Source organism: Xyrauchen texanus, chromosome 15 (genome assembly GCF_025860055.1).
Source record: "Xyrauchen texanus isolate HMW12.3.18 chromosome 15, RBS_HiC_50CHRs, whole genome shotgun sequence".
NCBI classification, from domain to species: domain Eukaryota; kingdom Metazoa; phylum Chordata; class Actinopteri; order Cypriniformes; family Catostomidae; genus Xyrauchen; species Xyrauchen texanus.
Window position 1 is genome coordinate 43,305,624 of NC_068290.1, and position 21,122 is coordinate 43,326,745.

Sequence of the window (21,122 nt, forward strand, 5' to 3'; positions counted from 1 at the left end):
ATTTGGTGGCAGTTCCATACATAACACACTATTCAATATTTTCACACCCACCACATCTTTAAGACAGGTATTGAGCTTTACCTTGTTGTTGCCAGACACTGCACTTGCTTGCATTCAGGCCAAAAAGTTCAACCTTTGTGTCTAGAAAAAATATTTTACAAACTATAAGATCAGTTATTTGTAACCTCAAAATAGTCATTATGGCATATTTTTTGCAATGAAAGTTTAGGCCTAATTAAAAGAATACATTAATTCAATATTATAACAAAAACAATTAAATACTGTAAAAAGTTAATCACTGCTACAACTTCTGAATACAACAAAATACTCAAACCACTCTAATGGGACTATAAATACTGCCATTGACGGCAACCCCACCATTATGAGATGCTTCATTTGCACTTCCGATAAATAGATCCATGACTTGGTAGATGATAAAAAGAAGCAGTCGCTAAATCCAAAGAGTCAAATTCCACACTGCACAAGTCATCACACTGTTAGTAATAACACCACAACAGGCCTATAAATACATCACTTGATATAAATACATGCTTACATCACTGTAATAATGAAATACATATGAATACCAGCCAATTAAAATCATGGCCCAGGGCCTTAAAACCTTAAATACCTCTCACACTACTCTTTCTACAGTATTCTTACACACACACACACAGGAACCAGGAACCAGATTTTACATTAGACATCCAAGTGGTGACCACACAGTACCAAATGTAAACTGTATTTGACAGACTGGACTGTATTTTTTATTTAACTTGCATAGATTTGTTCATGGTTTTTGAGGATGAGGACATGTCACAAAACCTGTCCATATTGGCACTTGTCTAATTTAGCTAGCTTCTACCATATGACAGATGAATTTTAAAAACTCTATATGCTAAAATACACCAAAATACTGTACAGTACTGTTTGACTGGATGCACACCTTTTAGCATAAACAACATAAGAAATGGGAAGTGTTTTCACCTCCCTTTTAAAAGCTGATTAACCTATGTATTTAGCAATCCGAACTATGCTGTTATTGCATAGTTTAGCATAGTTTTCATTAATGTCAAATCACAGTACTGTTTATCAAAACCAATGTACCATCACTATCAAGAATCACATGTGTAAGAATAGCTGTAACCACACAGACTAGACAGTTTATGGAGTTCAGAAGTGAGAGGTCAATAAAAAAATATATAATAAATATTTCATAAGACAATGTGACAGAACCACAATGATGATGTGACCTTTGCTTTAAAAGAAAACCAGTGATATGTACTATTTAAAAGAAAGGATAAAGTGTTCTGAAAATGATTGAAATTGAGATGAAAATGATTGAAATTTGTATTGTTTGGCAGATGTGGTAATACAGTGTGCGGTTCTGGGTCATATGTGTCCTCTTCCTTATCCAGTTCTGAGAACGGTGACTACAGCACAAGGAATTCCTTTCAGCTCTTCCCAAATTGTATATTTATAGGCCCCATGTGAGCATGTGGATTATGGATGATAATTAGCTTTCATCAATTCCTGCTGAATTCCGATGTCTGAATCATTTATGCTTCACAGTTACAGAAACAAGTTTGCATTAAAAAACAAAACAAAAGTGATCCTGTATTATTATGTAGGACTGTAAAAATCTGTGATCGTTCAAAAGTTTAATAATATCCATGTTGAGAATGCATCAATATAAATAGGGTATGGTAAGGCTAAAGGCACCCCTTAAATGATTCATGTCACAAGGAATCAAATTTTCCTTGATTTTTTTAACATCATTGCACTTTAAAAACTGTAAGTTTCAGAACTCAAAACTTCCTTTCTAGCCCAAAAATAGCATTTATTGTTTCCATCCTGCATAAACTACTCATTTTACAGTCGGCCTCAGTGACAGGAAGGGGGCTCATTTGAATAGTCCCCGCCTCCAGAACATACATAATATTCGCTGTGAATTCATAGAGAGCATCTTTGGGACCCCAACACTGGAAGTGGTACTACTGTTACAGTAAATTTGCTTTTAATCAATAAAAATATTAAGATGTGGAGTACGGTCCCCAGACGTTGTTGTGTTCCTGGTTGTGGAAAAACTGAATCTCTGCATATCCGTCCACTGGATCCCAACTTTAGGAAAGAGGACTAACCTTTGTTTGGCACACTTCACTAAGGATTCTAATGATTCAGACTTTGCAAAGAAACTTAAGTTGAAAGATGGAGCAGTGCCAACTATATCAACACAACAGTAATGCTGGTGAGTAACAAATTTAATACAACTGTTTAATCTGTTTTTGTTTGTTTAATATGAAAAGAATTGTATAGTTAGCCACTTCAATCGCAAAATACTCGCAGAGCGAATAATGTTTATTACATGCTTACAAAAGAAAACAAATTTGCTCATAATATATTGATTTGAGAATAAATGATTTTATTATGTAAGAAGAACGTATAGTGCTAAGCACAATGAAACAATGGTGAAGTATACGTACATTTGTAAGGATGCCAGCTGTCTCTTTTTAGACAGGACATCCTCTATTTTGCCACCAATTAAAGCGTCTGGATGCCCATTTCCTGTTTTAAAGTGTCGTTTTGCTTCACCCCACCCTGTGAACAATCCCGTATTCCCCAACACGGTATGCATATTGAAGTGGTGAGGCGAGACAGGGCTGACCGACCCTTATAACTCTCCCTACAGCAGGATAAAGATTTATTTACACTTTCACATTTCACGTGTGTCAGTCTGGACTATTTTCAATGTTTATATAGCATTATTTTATCATCACCAAATCTTGTATGCCTAATAATAAGAACTGGGGGGCAATAATGTTCCGACTTTTTTAAATTTTTCTTTTGTTATTTCAGTCAAACAACTGTTGTAATTTGATTGTGTGCCAGTCAGTTATATATACCAATGATTATGGTACTAGCTTTCAATGATTGCCAGGACAGAGTGCTTTTAGATGATTTTGTCAATCACGTGCCCATTTTCATTCATTCATTCTTGGGAATAATAACAGTTCCACATGTGTAATGATGAGGGAGTGTTTGTTCTGCAAATAAAGTGGGTGTGAAGCTAAAGTACTCAGAAACCGTGTGTTTCAGACAAAGGGCCAATGACAGGGTAAAATATGTCATGTGATATTACATTATGACTGTTTTTGTGCAAAAAAAGTTTATAAAACTAACAACACTATAAGTGAACCTCAAGGAAGAAAACACAAATGTGTGACATGACCCCTTTAAGGTAAATATGCCTTTTTTTTATTTTTATTGGAAAGTAAACTTTATCAATATTGAAAAAACCTAGAGCTGACGAAATTAATGCGTTAATGCATGTGATTAATAAAATTAACGCATTTACCAATTTGACATTAGATCCTGACATTTTATGTAGCTCTGTGTGAGTTGTAAAAACTGGTTGGAATAGGGCAAAACCTCTGCAATGTGTCAGGGGTCATTACACTGATGCACACACATGTCAATGATCAAGTAATGGAGAAAGGACCTCTTAACCTTAATTTTGTTTTGTACAAATCAAACCCAGATGGGGCTTGTGATAAGCCACATTTACATGACCAGCTGCAGTGACACATCAGCGCTTCCTTGGCATCGTGGTGCACTTCCATTTTACCGGCAATTCGAATGAAGTATCATTACATGGACAGTGCAGACACTAAAAGTAAAGCAAGGCAATCTCTGCAAACACTTTTCATGTGGAGTTCAAATTGGCATCGAATCATGTAAATGCAGCTTCACAATTGCAGTAGCAAAGTGGATAGTGGAGGATATTGTGGAGGATGAGGGTGTAAGATATTTAATTGCCTATGTGGACTACTTATGTTACGAAGCAGAGAATGAGGCTCAGAACCCAAACGCAGAGTTTAAAAAACAAAGGATTTATTAATATTACAAAAACGGCAAAACACTCCAAAACTCCCACAAGGGGGAAAAATAAAAATAAACAACCCCATGGGGGACTAATATATTCCAGGCTGGAGGAGACAAGACACATGACCAACTGGACTGAGAAGGGATGGGGAAATGAACCGGGAACCGAATAACAAGACCGACTATCACACAAGACTGACTGGAACAATCAAGACCGACTGAATACACAAGATGAACTGGCACAGGACAGCACACAAAAGGGGACTAAAATAGAGAGAGAAATCAACAGGTTAACAAGACAGGGCAAGTGTGACTAATAAACTAATAATGGGCAAACAAGGATGCCGTAAGACAGAGAGACATGCAGTGATACAGAAACAAAACAAAGCCACGTGCTCTCACAAGACAACAATACACCTGAATGGAATGAGTGCACATCGCCAATACAATAAGGCAATATACGCTCATGCCAACTGACAGAAAAGATGAGAGAATGCGTAGCAATGGCAAACAAAGCGATGCCATGCATTACCACAATCAAGAAAGCCTGAGCATACATCGCAAGGCAAACGTCACACGATACACACAACAGGTGACAAAACGAAACAAGACACCTGTGCAAGAGTTCAGCCACACACACACCTGACACCTCAGACCGAATTGACCGAACCTCAACACAACGTAAAGAAAGCTCGCGACCCGGGCGTGCAGTGCAGCACAAAGCGAGTGCAACATGTGTCCGTAGTCGCGAGAGACAGACATAGATTATTGACATGAGTACATGCTGCCAAGATGATAAGCACAATGCACTCACGCCAATACAAGACTAGACATGGATCATGAGTGTCCAGATCCTGAAACCGAACCATAGAGAAGGGTAAGGATCCAGGCACAAGACACGAGACTGACTGAATGGCGCACGGCAGAGAAATACAAACCCAAAGCCGTGCGCTCAAATAAAAACAGCACACGAAACAGACAGAAAGACAGACATGGGACGATGATGCCACGGTCCTGCCAGACAAAACCCAGACTGATAGAGTGACAGGATGGTGACAAGTTCTGTCAATTAGTCAACCTCCCACTTATTAATTTAAACACAATTCATGTTACTAAAATTGGTGCTGTTTTAGGGTATTTCTGTCTTTATAATGTGGAATGCTTTGTTTGAAAAATGTAAATAAAACATATTTCACATTGCTTTGTTTTATCCCTGAAAAAGGAAATAAATGCATTTTGACAGGAAAAGAGGTATCTATAGTCAAATTTCAGCACTTTTGAAATCTGTGATTAATCGCAATTACAGTCATTTCCATAAATATTGGGACATCGACACAATTCTAATCTTTTTGTCTCTATACACCACCACAATGGATTTGAAATGAAATGAACAAGATGTGCTTTAACTGCAGACTTTCAGCTTTAATTTGAGGGTATTTACATCCAAATCAGGTGAACGGTGTAGCAATTACAACAGTTTGTATATGTGCCTCCCACTTTTTAAGGGCCATTTGTCAACTTATGCAAATACCTTTGAGACATCAAGATGCTTAAGAAATATTAAGAAAATTAAAACAATGTTTTATGGGGGCCTTTAGCCTGTGCAACAGTGGGGCTTTTTACCCCAAATACTATCCTTTCACTTATTGACAGTTAGTAAAAAAACTTTTGGTTTAATGATTTGGTTTATATTCTGTTAGTATGGTTTTACTGACATTTAATAATGAAAAAGAAACCTTTTTTTTTTTTATGTCAACAAAATTTTAAGAAAAGTAATTAATGCAACAAATTACCATGCATCTCTTTACACAACCAGTTTAACCACACAACAGGCCTGCTGTAAATACACATAGTTCAACACATCCTGTCTGAAGTACAGCCAATGCTTATTTACAGATGTCTGAAGAACAAGTGTCCTTAGAGAAACAAAAGAAAAGAAAATGGAAATACAAAATGGGGGGATGGGGGCTCACCTAAATAATCACAGCACCTCAGGGTCCCTCAGCATCTGTCCATTAGAGGACAAGGTTAATGACAGGTTGGCTCTCTCTGCGTAAAAGAGCGTGAGGGGGGGTCTGAGGAAAATTAGAGGGCAGCTCATGTGGGAGAAGAGAGAGTTTTGTTGTTTGTTCCACAAAGCGATCCACCAACCGCCTCTCAGTTCCAGGTGTGCTTGGGTACGAGAGGGCCATTGCGATCATACAGAGGGGAAAGTTGTCTTCTGACACCTTATATAACTTAACAGGCCTCGGCTGAGTTATGGCCTTCACGTTTTACTTTTATATCCCAATCAGGAAGCGTCGGGGAGTGGACGACACTAGAGTAATGTGGATATAGTCTGTAAAACTGGGTGAAAAACACACACGACAAAGCCGAAGGAGACGTGAACCCTGAGCTCTTCCTCATTAGATTAACTTCAAAGAGTGTTTGCTGCTTAAAATGGCCATGTCTTCACCTAGTTCCCAGGGAGGAACGCAAGAAATGGAGGAAATGAAGAAATTGGGTGCGCTTATAGCTTGCATCAGAACAAATGTGTGATGACAGAGGAAGAGGAGAGTTACTCCTCTGATCTTTTAGTGAGGGCTTTCCTGGAATCAGAGCAGGCTGAGGATAGAACACATGAAGAGTGTTTGCAATCACTTTGATGTCCACTCCACCACACAGGAGAGACATCAGCCCTCTTCCTGTGCCTGAAAATACTCTTGTTTTTTTTACTTATTTTGTCAACGGTATCGAAGACGAGAAAGATAATTTAATTAATCCAATACATCGAGCACTTTTTTTTACTGCAAGATAACAACGCACTAACACTGAATTTAATTCATTATTTTAAAAGAAAGAAATCTAGAAAGAATTCATTACAATCATCCAGTCATAGAATTCTGTGGATTTCCCTGCTTTGAGCTGAACACATGAACAATTAACTTTACTAACAGGCTGATTACCTCACTCAAACACATCCTATTACATCCTATGCATCCTATATGTCACATTATGTGACATGAATATCCACAAAAACTGTATTATGTGTCTTTATATGCACTTAAGCATTTGATTACATTAGTAGGTACACTGCTAACCTTACTCCAATCCTAATTCTAACCCCTAACCCTACTCCTAAACCTATCCGTATCTCAACCTCAGGGGCAGCAAATGTAAATCGTATGAGAATTGTGCAGAATGTTGTTACACAGTAAACACTTAGTATTTGTGACCACTTTTATTAAAACGTACATCTGCACAGACGATGAAGCCACTGAACAGCTGACCTTGAACTACTCAGAATGTGTAACTTGTGCCACGAGTACACATTTAGTTAAAAACATGCTACACTTTACACAATGTCCTAAACTGCCTGAACAGACTGACTGTGGAAGGAACTCACAAAAGAGTGACTTCTAAAAGTAGCTAATATTCATTATATTCATTAAATTATTTCAGGTGCTCAGTTTTTCACAACACATTTCTAATGATGTTTCATCTTAAATATTAAACTTTTTAATCATTCATATTTGTAATACATGTTTAAATTGTTGTAGTTTATCATTTTTTCAGAAATGTCTGAATGTTTGATTAACATATGGTTTGTTACGTTTTGCCATTTTGCACATTATTTCAATAAAACTAATATTTGTTTTAATCAAAGTAAAATGTACAAAAATTTATGAAAATGGCATGATAAAATATTGACTGCATTTAAAGTCAAAATTATGACTAAAATAAAAAAGGAACACTGCCCGACACAGCTATGGCCTGAGACTGGGGCAGCAGTAACTGTTTTCTGACCACTGGCAGATGAGGGGAGTGTTCATGAAATCTGTTTGACAACATTGTTGCAATTAGCGCAGAAATTACACAAATATTTTAAATCTGTTTTTAATTTTTTATTTAATGTTCAGGGTGATAGTGACTCCACTCGCTAAATTTAACATATGATAAAATTGATGCGTCTGCTTTAATTGTCATAATTTCAACTGGGAGAAAAATAAATAAAAACGGTAACGGGTAACCTTACATTATACAGGGAAAAATGTATTCGATTTAAAAAGATGTCATTTTATGGTATACACTGGCAACCAAAAGTTTGGAATAATGTAGATTTTGCTGTTTCAGAAGGAAATTAGTGCTTTAATTCACCAAAGTGGCATTCGACTGATCACAAAGTATAGTCAGGATATTACTGATGTCAACTACAGCACCATCACTATTTGAAAAAAGTCATTTTTGATCAAGTCAAGACAGGCCCCTTAACTTCTTTATCCTTAACAAAATATAATATCCCACAATGCCAGAAACATCGCAACTGCATTTTTGTTTTTTACAGTGAATCATAGCAATCACAGATTCCAATGAACTTTCCAATAAATTAAACATGATTTTATTTAATTCAGTTTTAGAAATGTTTATCATTGCATGTTGCATAGGGTTTAATATACAATTTATATGGACAGTTTGCTAGTTATCCATTCTAAACACAGTCCTGACATGATTGATGAGATACTATCAGAAAGCTCAGATCTCAATTAATGAACACAAATGACAGAAAGAAACACAAACACTACATAGCTATAAAAGTGTTTTAATTAAATGCATTTTCGGTCATTCAAGCAAACACTGAAAAGTAATCACTGCATGAAAATAAAGCAATAATATGCACATTAGAACCACATTATTATTCATTTAACCGTGTTATTAGAAGTGATCAGTTTTTACGGGATCTTTATTTCTGTAAGTTGTTCAGAGTCATATAGTGAACGATACAAACATCCGAGAGTTTGTACACAAACAGCATTGTTTGAGGAACAGTCTGCCGAGAAGTGTCCTGGTGGTGGCGTAAGCCCTGCGGTTTTCCCTGCTGTCTCAGTTCTGGGGCAAAACACTCACTGATTCCTCTAAACAAATAATCACTCTCAGCTGCGTTTCGTCTGCAGCACTGATGTGCAGCCCCCACATACCCTCCAAACACACTAAACACAGACAGACCGTCTGCCTACAGGTCGTAAATATAAAAACAAAATACTGTAAGGTGATATGTGATGTTTGTATGGCGTCGAACTGACTATGCAGTGAACATCCATTTCAAAACTATTTTTGGCTCTAAATGAATGAAAACTGTGACTCTCTAAGCATTGGGAAAATAAAATATATACTGTATATATATACGAAACAGTGAAACCCATTACCTTTAATGGTGTCTGGAAAAGATGGCTTTTCGTTTGTGCTCTATCCCACAAACATGTTTGCCTGGGACTATGAGTAATCAGCTAGTCGCATCATAACGCTCGGTGATCCCCTACAAGAAAGCCAAAACCAGACACTCTGACACATCAAATACAACATGTGTCTATATGATGTTACCGATGTACATCCCTAAAATCCCAAAGTCATCCTCTTTCCTGATTTATGACCTAATCTGCCCCCATAAACCGTGTTAATAATCAAGCCCCATGGCAGTCAACTAGTACGTGCAACCATTTAGTAGGCTCATTAAACACCAAAAAAGATTCCTACTAATAATTAACAGAGATCTGAGAGTCTAAGCGTATGTTACTCACTAATTAGAGGGTTGGAACGGGCGTGTGAAGGAGTTAATGTGGGACTACAATCACATCAAGCTTGTGCAAATGTATGTATGTGAGAATTTCAAGGCAGCAAGTACACAGGACGCCCATCGGAGCACTCCAAATCTACAGAGTAAATGTAAAAGTGATTCCTTCATGTGAAGAGCACAGAATTGTTGGATGACCTCTGATCGATAAGGCCACATCAGGATGAGAATGAGAGGAGAGGGAGGAAGGGAGTGCCAACAGAACATCTCTGCAGATCTTTCATCCAGAATTCTCCATCACCATTCCAAAGGATCTTCTGAGATTAGTCAGTAGGTGCTTGGATGACGCTGATGTGGAGGAAGTTGTCTGGGTGGCTCAAGTGTTCACTTAACCACTGGATGGGCGTCTCGAGCAGGGGTTCAATGCCGTGAATCATGACCTGGTATTTCTTTGGCTCGTCTAAGTGTGAAAGAAAGAGAAAGAGGACACGGTTGGTGATCAGAAGTCATTTATGTCACTAAAAAGCTTCTACTTTCCTTTTGTATTGTTATAAGATGGCCACATGTGAAAGCTTGTGGCTACAAGACTGATTTGGAGTGGTTTGATTCAAAGCATATTAATATTTGAATATGTTCATAGACAAGGACATATAAGTACATTCTGTTGAAGTGTTGGTATGTGCTATTGTCACTGGGGCTGCACTACAACAGCCAATAATAAAAGTGACAATTACAGGATTCCATTTAATTCTACTCTTGCATTAAAGATTTCTAATTAAAGCATTGTTACAACTGATTTGAAAATGATTAATTGATATGTGCATTGTGCACATGAACGCAGTTGCAAATTTGACAAATGGCACAAGTTTTAAAGACCCCAACAAATGGCCAATGTCTTTCCTGTGTTGACTTAATTTCTATAAAGCATCCTCCTACAGTGCCCTCCTACTTTTTCAGCCGTCTTGATTGCGGTAGTATTTTTCACAATCATCTCTAATGTAGTTCTAATGTTAACCATGAACCAAACCAACCAGTAAAAACTATTTAAAAATTGGACAAAATGACAAAGGTACAAGACTGGGAACTTTAAAACCACTTTAACAAGGGAATAAATTACAGTCCCCATGAAGCATTGTGAATGACGTAATCGAGATAAAAATGGAAAAATATTAAACTGTTGATTTAAAGTGATTTCTTGTAACCACAGAAACAATATATTTGTATTTAATTGCTAAATATTCAGATATTCATATATTTAATTAGTTTGATAGAGTAGGTAGAATGACTCAATGGCGTCATTCACAGTGCATCATGGGAGTGGGTGGCAAATCTCTGATTGGTGGATCTTTCTCTTCAGGATCATGGGTAGTGTAGTTCTTCTCCAGGAATTCCAATTTTAAACATGATATAAAAAAGAGATTGAAATAGCACAGACTGATGGCTTTATACAATCGATTAACAACCTCAGAATTCACGGAAGGTTCGTCTTTTTAAAGGATTATAAGTTATCGTTAATAATCAATTCGCCTGTCGAGAAAAGGAATTGGATTTCCGTAACCAGACTGTAATGGGACAATTCTGGGTTTGTTGCATTGTTTGAATAACAGTTTGTTTTGATTCTGTTAGTTGCACATTTTATATTTTGTTTAAAAGCAGAATTCCTGGTGAAGAACTACACTGCTAAATGACTAATGTAAAGTAATTCAGGAACACAGTTCTCAGCTTGTTTTAGATATGTCCATAAAGAATATGGCATAAGCCCCATGTAAATACTACTAATCAAAATTCATAACCATGACTACAATATCAAGGGAAATAATCACCAAATATTATTTGTGTCATACATGTGCAGTTCTAGCTTTAAAGAAAGGCTGGTCAATAAAACGATATTGATATTTAACAGGAAAAAAAAAATGTCATCATCGATGATAAACTTTTGAGTAATTTTCAATATTTAGCATATGTTCTACATCTAAAAATGCGAGCAGTTTGGCAAAGTTATATGCACAACTAGCTAATTCAGCCTGTTAGGAATTATTAATAGACAGACCTGCTGTCATGGAAGGCTCATTGCCATTAGCTAGCTGCTAGCTAAGATGATCGTTCTGTACCAAACAGAACAGCTGTAGCTGGGGTTCCATCACATTTCCATAGGGAAATGTTTTGTAATTTTTAAGCGCATTTCTAAACAATCAAATAAAGAAAATACAAATCGTTGCACGTTATAATCCTCTAAGTCATGTGGATTGTCTTGAGGGAGCTAACTTGTCATGATGGAGCAGCTACAGCTGAAGTTAGAAGTTTACATACACTTTAGCCAAATACATTTAAACTAACTTTTCACAATTAATGACATTTAATGGTAGAAAACATTCCCTGTATTAGGTCAGTTAGAATCACTATTTTATTTTAAGACTGTGAAATGTCAGAATAATAGTAAAGAGAATTATTTATTTCAGCTTTATTTGTTTCATCACATTCACAGTGGGTCAGAAGTTTACATACACTTTGTTAGTATTTGGTATCATTGCTTTTAAATTGTTTAACTTGGGTCAAATGTTTTGGGGAGTGTTCCACAAACTTCTAACAATAAGTTGCAGGAATTTTTGCCCATTCCTCCAGACAGAACTGGTGTAACTGAATCAGGTTTGTAGAGTTCCTTGATTGCACACGCTTTTTCAGTTCTCCCCACATATTTTGAGGTCAGGGCTTTGTGATGGCCACTCCAATACCTTGACTTTGTTGTTCTTAAGCCATTTTGCCTCAACTTTGGAGGTATGCTTGGGGTCATTGTCCATTTGGAAGACACGTTTGCACCTGAGCTTTAACTTCCTGGCTGATGTCTTGAGATGTTGCAACAATATAGCCACATAATTTTCCTTCCTCTTGATGCAATTATTTTGTGAAGTGTACCAGTCCCTCCAGCAGCAATGCACCCCCAAAACATGATGCAGCCACCCACATGCTTCATGGTTAGGATGGTGTTCTTCAGCTTGCAAGTCTCTTTTTGCAACCCATTTTCCTCCAAACATAACAATGGTCATTATGGCCAAACAGCTAAATGTTTGTTTCATTAGACTGGAGGACATTTCTCCAAATAGTAAGATCTTTGTCCCCATGTGCACTTGCAACTCTAGTCTGGCTTTTTTATAGCAGTTTTGGAGCAATGGCTTCTTCCCTGCTGAGCAGCCTTTCAGGTTATTTCGATATAGGACTCGTTTTACTGTGGATATAGATACTTGTCAACCTGTTTCCTCCAGCATCTTCATAAGGATCTTTGCTGTTGTTCTGGGATTGATTTGCACTTTTCGCACCAAAGGATGAACCAGACTTGTGGACGTTCAAAAAAAAAATTCTGACGTCTTTTGATTCCCCCATGATGTCAAGCAAAGAGGCACAGAGTTTTAAGGCAGGCCTTAAAATACATCCACAGGTACACCTCCAATTCAGTACACCTCCTATCAGAAGCTAATTGTCTAAAGGCTTGACATCAATTTCTGGAATTGTCCAGGCTGCTTAAAAAGTTAACTTAGTGTATGTAAACATCTGATCCACTGGAATTGTGATTTAGTCAATTAAAAGAAAAAACATTTCTCTGTAAATAATTGTTGGAAAGATTACTTGTGTCATGCACAAAGTAGACTAAACAACTTATAGACTACTACAACTGTAGTTTGCTAATTTGAAATCTGTTGAGTGGTTATAAAATGATTTTTAATGACTTCAACCTATGTGAATGTAAACTTCTGTAAATTACCTTGCTTGGAGAGTTTTATTTGCAGAATTTGAGCAACTGTACCTCGTTTTATTAAATCCTGTCAGGTGACACTGCAGAATAAGTGTAATATCTGATATATTGAGGGCTAAAATGGATGCGATGTCCACAAGCCACCATCCTCCGCATACCTGGTAATGCCCACACTCAAAACTGTTCTTATGGTTTTTGAGGACCCATTTTAAACGCCAACCTTTGAGTTAAACACTTCCAAATGCCAAGGGCTATGCACAAAGAATTGTGTGTTGGACATTTAATTCACATCAAGCTCTCGCACTCATAACACATGCATGAATGGTCAAAACGTAGTAGTTTCCATCACTTTAATGCGCATTTTAACTAATGCGAAACTTTACATTTAATACTTTACATTAGATGTCTTTAACTACTTTTCTTAGTTTATTGAAATATAGAGTATATTCAGATTCATTCATTTATGTCCCACTTTATATTAGGTGGCTTTTACTACTTACACTAAAAAATGTAAGCATTTAATAAAAATATATTTTGTATTAATACTAGGGCTGTCAATCGATAAAAAAATTTAATCGAATGAATTACATGGTGTCCCGATTAATTAATTGCGATTAATCGCACATACAATTATTTGCTGAGAAAGCCCCTCAAATAAATATATAATGATGAAATAATGATACATAGTTATCTTTAAATATTTAAAATAATATATATATATATATAATTTTTTAAATATTTAAAGATAACTATGTATCATTATTTCATCATTATATATTGAATATATATATATATATATATATATATATATATATATATATATATAAATAAAAAAAATAAAAACATTTTCAGATAATTAAAATGCTTTACATTCCTGTAGCAGAAGAGTTAGTCATTGATAAGACAATATAAAAAGCGGCTTTAGAATGCAATGTATTGTTTATTACCATATTATTGATCATAATTCAGTCATTGGCACACAGTTCACAGCAATCCATTTCACAAGTGAATTTGTCAATCAGTTTGAGATTTATTATGAGGGCTTGTTTAAGGACCCGTCAATTTACACCTGCGTCAGACATGCTTGTGTAGCGTCTCTGGTGCGTTGCATCATAAACATAAAATTTTTAGGTGACTGTGTCAAGTTAAACATAGTTTAATACTTAGAACACATATTGAGATCCCTTAGTTTGGATTTGCGCTCCATCAAGTGTTTTGAACGCAAGAACATAACGCATGTTTGTGTTGTTCTGCTGCTCAAGGGTGTTCCCTTTACAAAAGGCTTCACTACGATGTTACGCTGCTAAGCGCTACGGGGAACAGCTTTAGCTGTGAGCCGAGCTGAATAATGTGTGGAACACGTCAATGAACATTGACCGGAATTTATAGCCTCGGCTGATGTAATCATTAGATGCACCTGAGGCCAGGCTATAAATGGATACGTCACCAGGTGTCGTCAGAAACTCTTTTTTCAGAGCGATTCTGTTTCTGTGTGTTTCACACACCCTGTCAAAACATTTTTTCCTCTGTTAGGAGATAGATTCTGTTAGGCAGTGTGCAGTGAACGTTGTTCTATTTTTCTCTTCTGTTTAGAAAATATTATATATATATATATTTCTAAAAAAAAAAAAAGAGAGAGAATGACTGAAAGCAAGCGGTGCGTGTTCCCTCTTCTCGCTCTATAGCTGAAGACGGCACACATCAGTTTTTGCTGTTTGTTTGGGGGTAGAGCACGCTGCTCTCGCGTTGCAGCAGGGCGGTCGCGAGCACTGCGATTTGCTTTAACAGGCAGAGTGCGTCGTGCTTCGCCTGCTTGCTTCCAGGAGTCAGCACTCATGAAAAGATCGTTCGTGGGGCTGCGTGCATGGATTTGGCTGAGGAGCAAGAGACGGGTTGATCCCTTTCTCTCACTCTCTCCCCAAACCCAGCTGGTCCTTCACATGATTTCGCGGCGTTCCGACGCTTCTTCGGATCATGAGGTGGATCGCTATTCTCTTCCGCCTCGAGCTTTCCGTCCGCGATAAAAAATCTCACGGAGGAATTGCTCGATGTTGTTACTCGTGCGGTTGCCAGATTGGACTGGCCACGCGAAAAGAGACCATCCAAACGCACCAATTAGGGGATAGATTTTATCTTCCAGTCTAAGAAGGGGAACGCCTCATGAGTCCCTTCCCTTTCTTTGATAACCTCCATGAAGAGCTTTTTCGCTCATGGAGAACCCCTAAAAAAAATAATAATAATAATAAAAAAAATATATATATAAAAATATATATATATTTTCTTCCCGTGTTCACATACCCTCGACGTCATTATATTCGACTATCGTGGGTGCTGTGGCACGGGGGTATTCAGTGATGCCGCCGGTCGAACAGACGCTTCGGGCTATCTCTCGCGGGCTCGGCATCGTCACTTAAAAGCTCTCTCTCCCTCAAAGCCTTGTAGGACAACCTCCACTTTAGTGGGAAGGGCTTATCAAGCAGCAGGTCAGGCTGGTGCTGCTCTGCACACTATGCTGTTTTTCAGGCGTACCAGGCTGACCTCCTGGATGACCTGAGTGTGGGTTCTGCGCTGACGAGCAAGCCTCAGACCCACCTCGGTCCTGACTGAAGGGAGGCTCAAAAGCAAAGCGTGGTGAGTCGTGCTCCTCCTCCCAGGGATTGGGGACAGTCTCGCCGCCCTCGCCAGCCCGAAGCAAGACCTCAGGACTATAAATTCTAGTAAGAGAAAACCCTGACGGTCTTGTGCCTAGATTAGGGGTAGCTCCCTCGGGACGGGCGTGCTTCACTTCACCCCTCCGGTACCCCTCGAAGCCCCTCCATTCCGCCACCTCTTGGTGTTTCGGGTTGCAGAGGCTTCCGTCAAATTGGGTGTTTTCAGCTGTTCCTGCATTTTATTCAGGACGCGAAACACCCGACAACCCCTCAACAGGAAGTGTTAAAATATAATACCCATCTCAGAGATCCTGGCAGCGTGGAAACTTCTGCCGGATATATTCTGTTCTGTGGGTCTTATAAGGACGTCAGGATTTAATTCACTCGCCGCTTTTCCGTGTTTCAACGGCGTGTTCTCACTACCGTAAACCGGAATTCTTTTTTTTGTAAAAACAAACAAAAAAACAAAACAAAACTCAATCTCCTGGTTAAAGGGGCCATGGAATGTGTTCCCCTTCCAGAGAGAGAGTTAGGTTATTACACTAAATACTTCCCGTTTCCCATGGAGGGTGAGGGGTGGCGTCTGGCTTAGACCTTAAAGCTTGAACTACCCGTGGGTGTTCAAGTCCAAGATGATGCCTGTCAAGACGGTCGTGTCTCAAGTCCTACAACTCGTTTGGCTGGTCACCATCGATCTTATGACGCACTTCTATACTTCATTTAGAAGTTCTGCCACAACATGGAAAGTTCCTGAGGTTCACTTCTGGGGGCGAAGTCTTCCAGGGTCAGGTTCTTTCACTCAGCCTAGCCCTTTTTACCCGCACATTCACAATGCATGATGTAGCGCTGGCTCCTTGCGACTCGGGGCATCTGCATTCTGAATTACGTAGAGCGACTGGCTGATCCTAGCGCAGTTCCAGGAACTGGCAGTTCAGCACAGGGACATCGTCTTAGCTCATCTGTTTCTCTGGGGTTGAGGCTCAACGCCAAGAAAAGCGTCCTCTCTCCCACTCAGAACACTGTCTATCGGGGCATCGTATGGAGTTCAATCACAATGCGGGCACAACTGTCTCCCGCTAGGATTGAGTCCATTCAGATCACCCTGAGCAAAGTCAGGCTAGGTCAAGGTTGCACTGTTATCAGTATCAACGATTTCCAGGTCTCAGGGCGAACGCGTCAATGGTGATCCCTCTGAACTTCTGGTCATGAGACCGTTTTTGTTGTGGCCAAAAGCCAGGGGATTTCTTCCAAGGGCCAAAACCCCTGGGCTAAATAGGGTTACGCGCCTCAGGCTTCGTTCCCTTTCTATGTGGTTCAGACCCCGGTTTTCTGCCTTGGGTCCCACTCTAGGTGCGTCTTGTTGTCTCAGACTGCTAACGACAGACGCCTCCCTGACGGGCGGGGTAGCGGCCTTAAGTGGTCGTCCAGCTTAAGGGGATAGGAGGGTCGTCAGCTCGGTTGTCACAGTCACTGTCTCGGGTTGATGGCTGTATTTCTGGCCCTGAAATACCTCCTCCTGAGGCTGCCATGTCTTGGTGCGGGTGGACAATGCAGCAGTAGCCTCTTACATAAATCTTCAAGGAGACCCACGTTGTTGTCAGCTGTATTTCTGACACGTCGGATTCTCCTTAGGGCCCAGGGTAAGCTCCTGTCACTCAGGTCAGTTATATCCCTGGATGCCCGTATACGTGAGCAGATTTACGGTCCAGACAGGAAATACCAACGTGGGAGTTAAGAACTCCACCCTAAGGTAGTAGTTGCCCAGAGTTCGCCAGCAAGGGTTTTTGCCTCTTACTGATAGCACCGCGCTGGCTGAACAGGGCTTGGTTCTCGGAGCTAATCTCTTCTCTCGACGACTGCCTTGGGCGATTCGAAGAGGAAGGATCTTCTATCTCAGGCACAGGGCAATATTTCATCCCTGCCCCGAATTGTGGAATCTTTCATGTTTGGCCCCTAAGGGTACCAACTGAGGGACACAGGGCTTTCTCCTGAGGTTATCGAGACCTTTTTAAATTCCAGGCTTTTTCCACTTGGAACAAGTTTGGGTGAGATCTTAGGGCAGAAGAGGACCTCTTCGCCTCTATGGATAGCGCAATGTCTCCTCTTCTTCTCCCTGAAATCACCCAGCCCCCTTGGGTCTGGACGTTAAGACACATAAATGACCCGGAATGCGTCTGTATGTATTTCTTTCCCCGGTTTCTCTGCTCCCGGGAGTCTTGCCGATGTTCACCAGCAAGGGTCTTGCCTCCTATTAATGGCGCCGCGCTGGCCGGACAGGATATGTTTCTCGGAGCTAATTCCTCTCCTCGACGGCTCGCCTTGGGCGATTCCGGACTGGGAGGACCTTCTCGTCCTTGGCCCGAATTGTGAAACCTTTCATGTCTGGCCCCTAAGGGTACCAAATGAGGTTCACAGGGTTTTCTCTTGAGAGTATCGAGACCATTTCAAGTGCTAGGGCTCACTCCACTTGGAACTGATCTGGGTAGATTTTACAGGGCAGAAGAGGACCTCTTCGCCTCTGTTGATAGCGCAATGTCTCCTCTACTTCTCCCCGAGTCGCCCAGTCCCCCCCCTCCCCCTTGGGAGGGGCTGAACGTAGTAACGCAAATGCGCCTGCATGCGTTTCCTTCTACTAAAGTTCTTATTACAGAACCAGCTAACTGCCAGTTTGTTTCAGTTCTGGATTTTCTGTAGAAAGAACTGTCAGCGGGCACTTGCCTCGCCACTGCCAGGTTCTATGTGGCCACTGCGGTTTGCCACGGCTTGGTGGGCGGGGTGCCCTCAAAGAGGCATCCTCATTATTGCCCGGGCCTACGAGGCGTGCGGTCAAGCTTCGCCAGTAGGTTTCAGGGCGCACTCTACCAGAGGGCTCTCCTCCTCTAAAACCTTGGCTAGAGGTCTCCCTCTGCAGCAAGTTTGTGATGCGGCAGGTTGTCCTCTCTGCACACATTCATTGGATTTTTATAGTTTGGATGTTTTGCCACTCCGGGCTCTTATGCCCTTGAGTCGACATCTCAAGCTCATGTCTGGACAAGTTTGTGATGCGGCAGGCTGGTCCTCTCCGCTCACATACATCAGTTTTTATGACAAGTTTGTGGTGCAATAGGGTTCTCTTCGCACACATTCATCGAACTTTATGGGTTAGATGCTTTGCTACTCCGGGCTCTTATGCCCTTGAGTCGACATCTCAGCTCATGCCTGAACAAGTTTGTGATGCGGCAGGCTTGTCCTCTCCGCTCACATTCATCAGTTTTTATGACGTTTGTGTTGCGATAGGGTTCTCTTCGCACACATTCATCGAACTTTATGGGCTAGATGCTTTGCTACTCCGGGCTCTTATGCCCTTGAGTCGGCATCTCAGCCCATGCCTAAACAAGTGTGTGATGCGGCAGGTTGTCCTCTCCGCACACATTCATTGGACTTTTTTAGTTTGGATGTTCTGCACTCCGGGCTCTTATGCCCTTGAGCCGACATCTCAGCTCATACCTGAACAAGTTTGTGATGCGGCAGGCTGGTCCTCTCCGCTCACATTCATCAGTTTTATGACAAATTTGTGGTGCGATAGGGTTCTCTTCGCACACATTCATCGAACTTTATGGGTTAGATGCTTTGCTACTCCGGGCTCTTATGCCCTTGAGTCGACATCTCAGCTCATGCCTGAACAAGTTTGTGATGCGGCAGGCTGGTCCTCTCCGCTCACATTCATCAGTTTTTATGACAAGTTTGTGTTGCGACAGGGTTCTCTTCGCACACATTCATCGAACTTTATGGGTTAGATGCTTTGCTACTCCGGGCTCTTATGCCCTTGAGTCGACATCTCAGCTCATGCCTGAACAAGTTTGTGATGCGGCAGGATGGTCCTCTCCGCACACATTCATCGAACTTTATGGGTTAGATGCTTTGCTACTCCGGGCTCTTATGCCCTTGAGTCGACATCTCAGCTCATGCCTGAACAAGTTTGTGATGCGGCAGGATGGTCCTCTCCGCGCACATTCATCAAAGTTGAATGGTTTAGATGTTTATGCTACTCCGGGTTCTTATGCCCTTGAGTCGACATCTGAAGCTCATGTCTGAGACCTCTCGTGTTTTTGTGAGTACACTGCACAATCGTAGGGGTACACTGCACAACCATAGGGGTCCGGACAGCCCCAAGTGCGGCGGCGTGGGCATTGCGTTCCCCGTAGCGCTTAGCAGCGCAACATCGTAGTGAAGCCTTTTGTAAAGGGAACGTCTCGGGTTACATGTGTAACCCTTGTTCCCTGAAAAAGGCGGAACGAGATGTTGCGCTGCTTTGCCGCACTGGGACGTCCCAGGACTGCTCTTCAAAAAGAAGTATCTGACGACACCTGGTGACGTATCCATTTATAGCCTGGCCTCAGGTGCATCTAATGATTACATCAGCCGAGGCTATAAATTCCGGTCAATGTTCATTGACGTGTTCCACACATTATTCAGCTCGGCTCACAGCTAAAGCTGTTCCCCGTAGCGCTTAGCAGCGCAACATCTCGTTCCGCCTTTTTCAGGGAACAAGGGTTACACATGTAACCAGAGACGTTTTTCTTCACTGTATAAACTGTGTGTTGCCACGCAGCTGAAGTTTCACTTACTGCCCTCTGGAGTAAACAGGTGGTACTACAAGCTTGCATTTCTCAGGAATCTTCCATATGACGGTCTGGGGGCATTGCTATTAATTGCTTAAATTTTTTTTACGCGTTATTTTTAGTAAAATTAATCACACTGAATTAACGCGTTAAATCGACAGCCCTAATTAATACATTACTACAATACTATAATTATCTGTAATTAATCTGCAAATCTGCAGTTACACTCCTTACACTCATCGTAAACATACCCCAACCTTAGTGGCAGAAAATCTTGTTAGAGTACGAACACATAAGTACATTTCATCAAATCCTTTTTATACTTTTTTTAAATAAATAGTTATAAATGACATTTAGTTATAATGTGCAACATAAATTTACTCTTTTTTTTTTTTTTTTTGTTAGAGCTGAATCAGGCCACATGATTTAATTTAATTAATTGCATGAAATGTGGTAAAAAGTCAAGTAGATCACACAACATAGCTGCACACGACTGGAAAATTAAAGGAAACGCTAGAGGCAGTAACATTACCCTGTTGACCGGTTGAGGTTAAATGGCTAATGCAGTTTCGGTTTGACAGCAAACGATGATTCAGGCATAAGCATGTGCGCTGCTTGACCTTCTCACACAACTGAACTATAACATGACCTGCCAGATCATTAGCAAATAAACAAAGACACAGCACACAATC

General features: G+C 40.3%; 1 protein-coding gene across 2 annotated transcripts in view; it reads right to left on the bottom strand.

Moving 5' to 3' along the window:
- Window positions 1-8,275: 8,275 nt before the first annotated feature.
- atg5 (ATG5 autophagy related 5 homolog (S. cerevisiae)) overlaps window positions 8,276-21,122 on the bottom strand; it is a 52,615-nt gene continuing 39,768 nt past the window's right edge. For both annotated transcript variants that reach the window (XM_052143916.1, XM_052143915.1), the window contains exon 8: window positions 8,276-9,890. In XM_052143916.1, coding sequence (XP_051999876.1) covers window positions 9,754-9,890 — 137 coding nt within the window. In that variant the 3' untranslated portion in view covers window positions 8,276-9,753. The remainder of the gene's footprint in view (window positions 9,891-21,122) is intronic.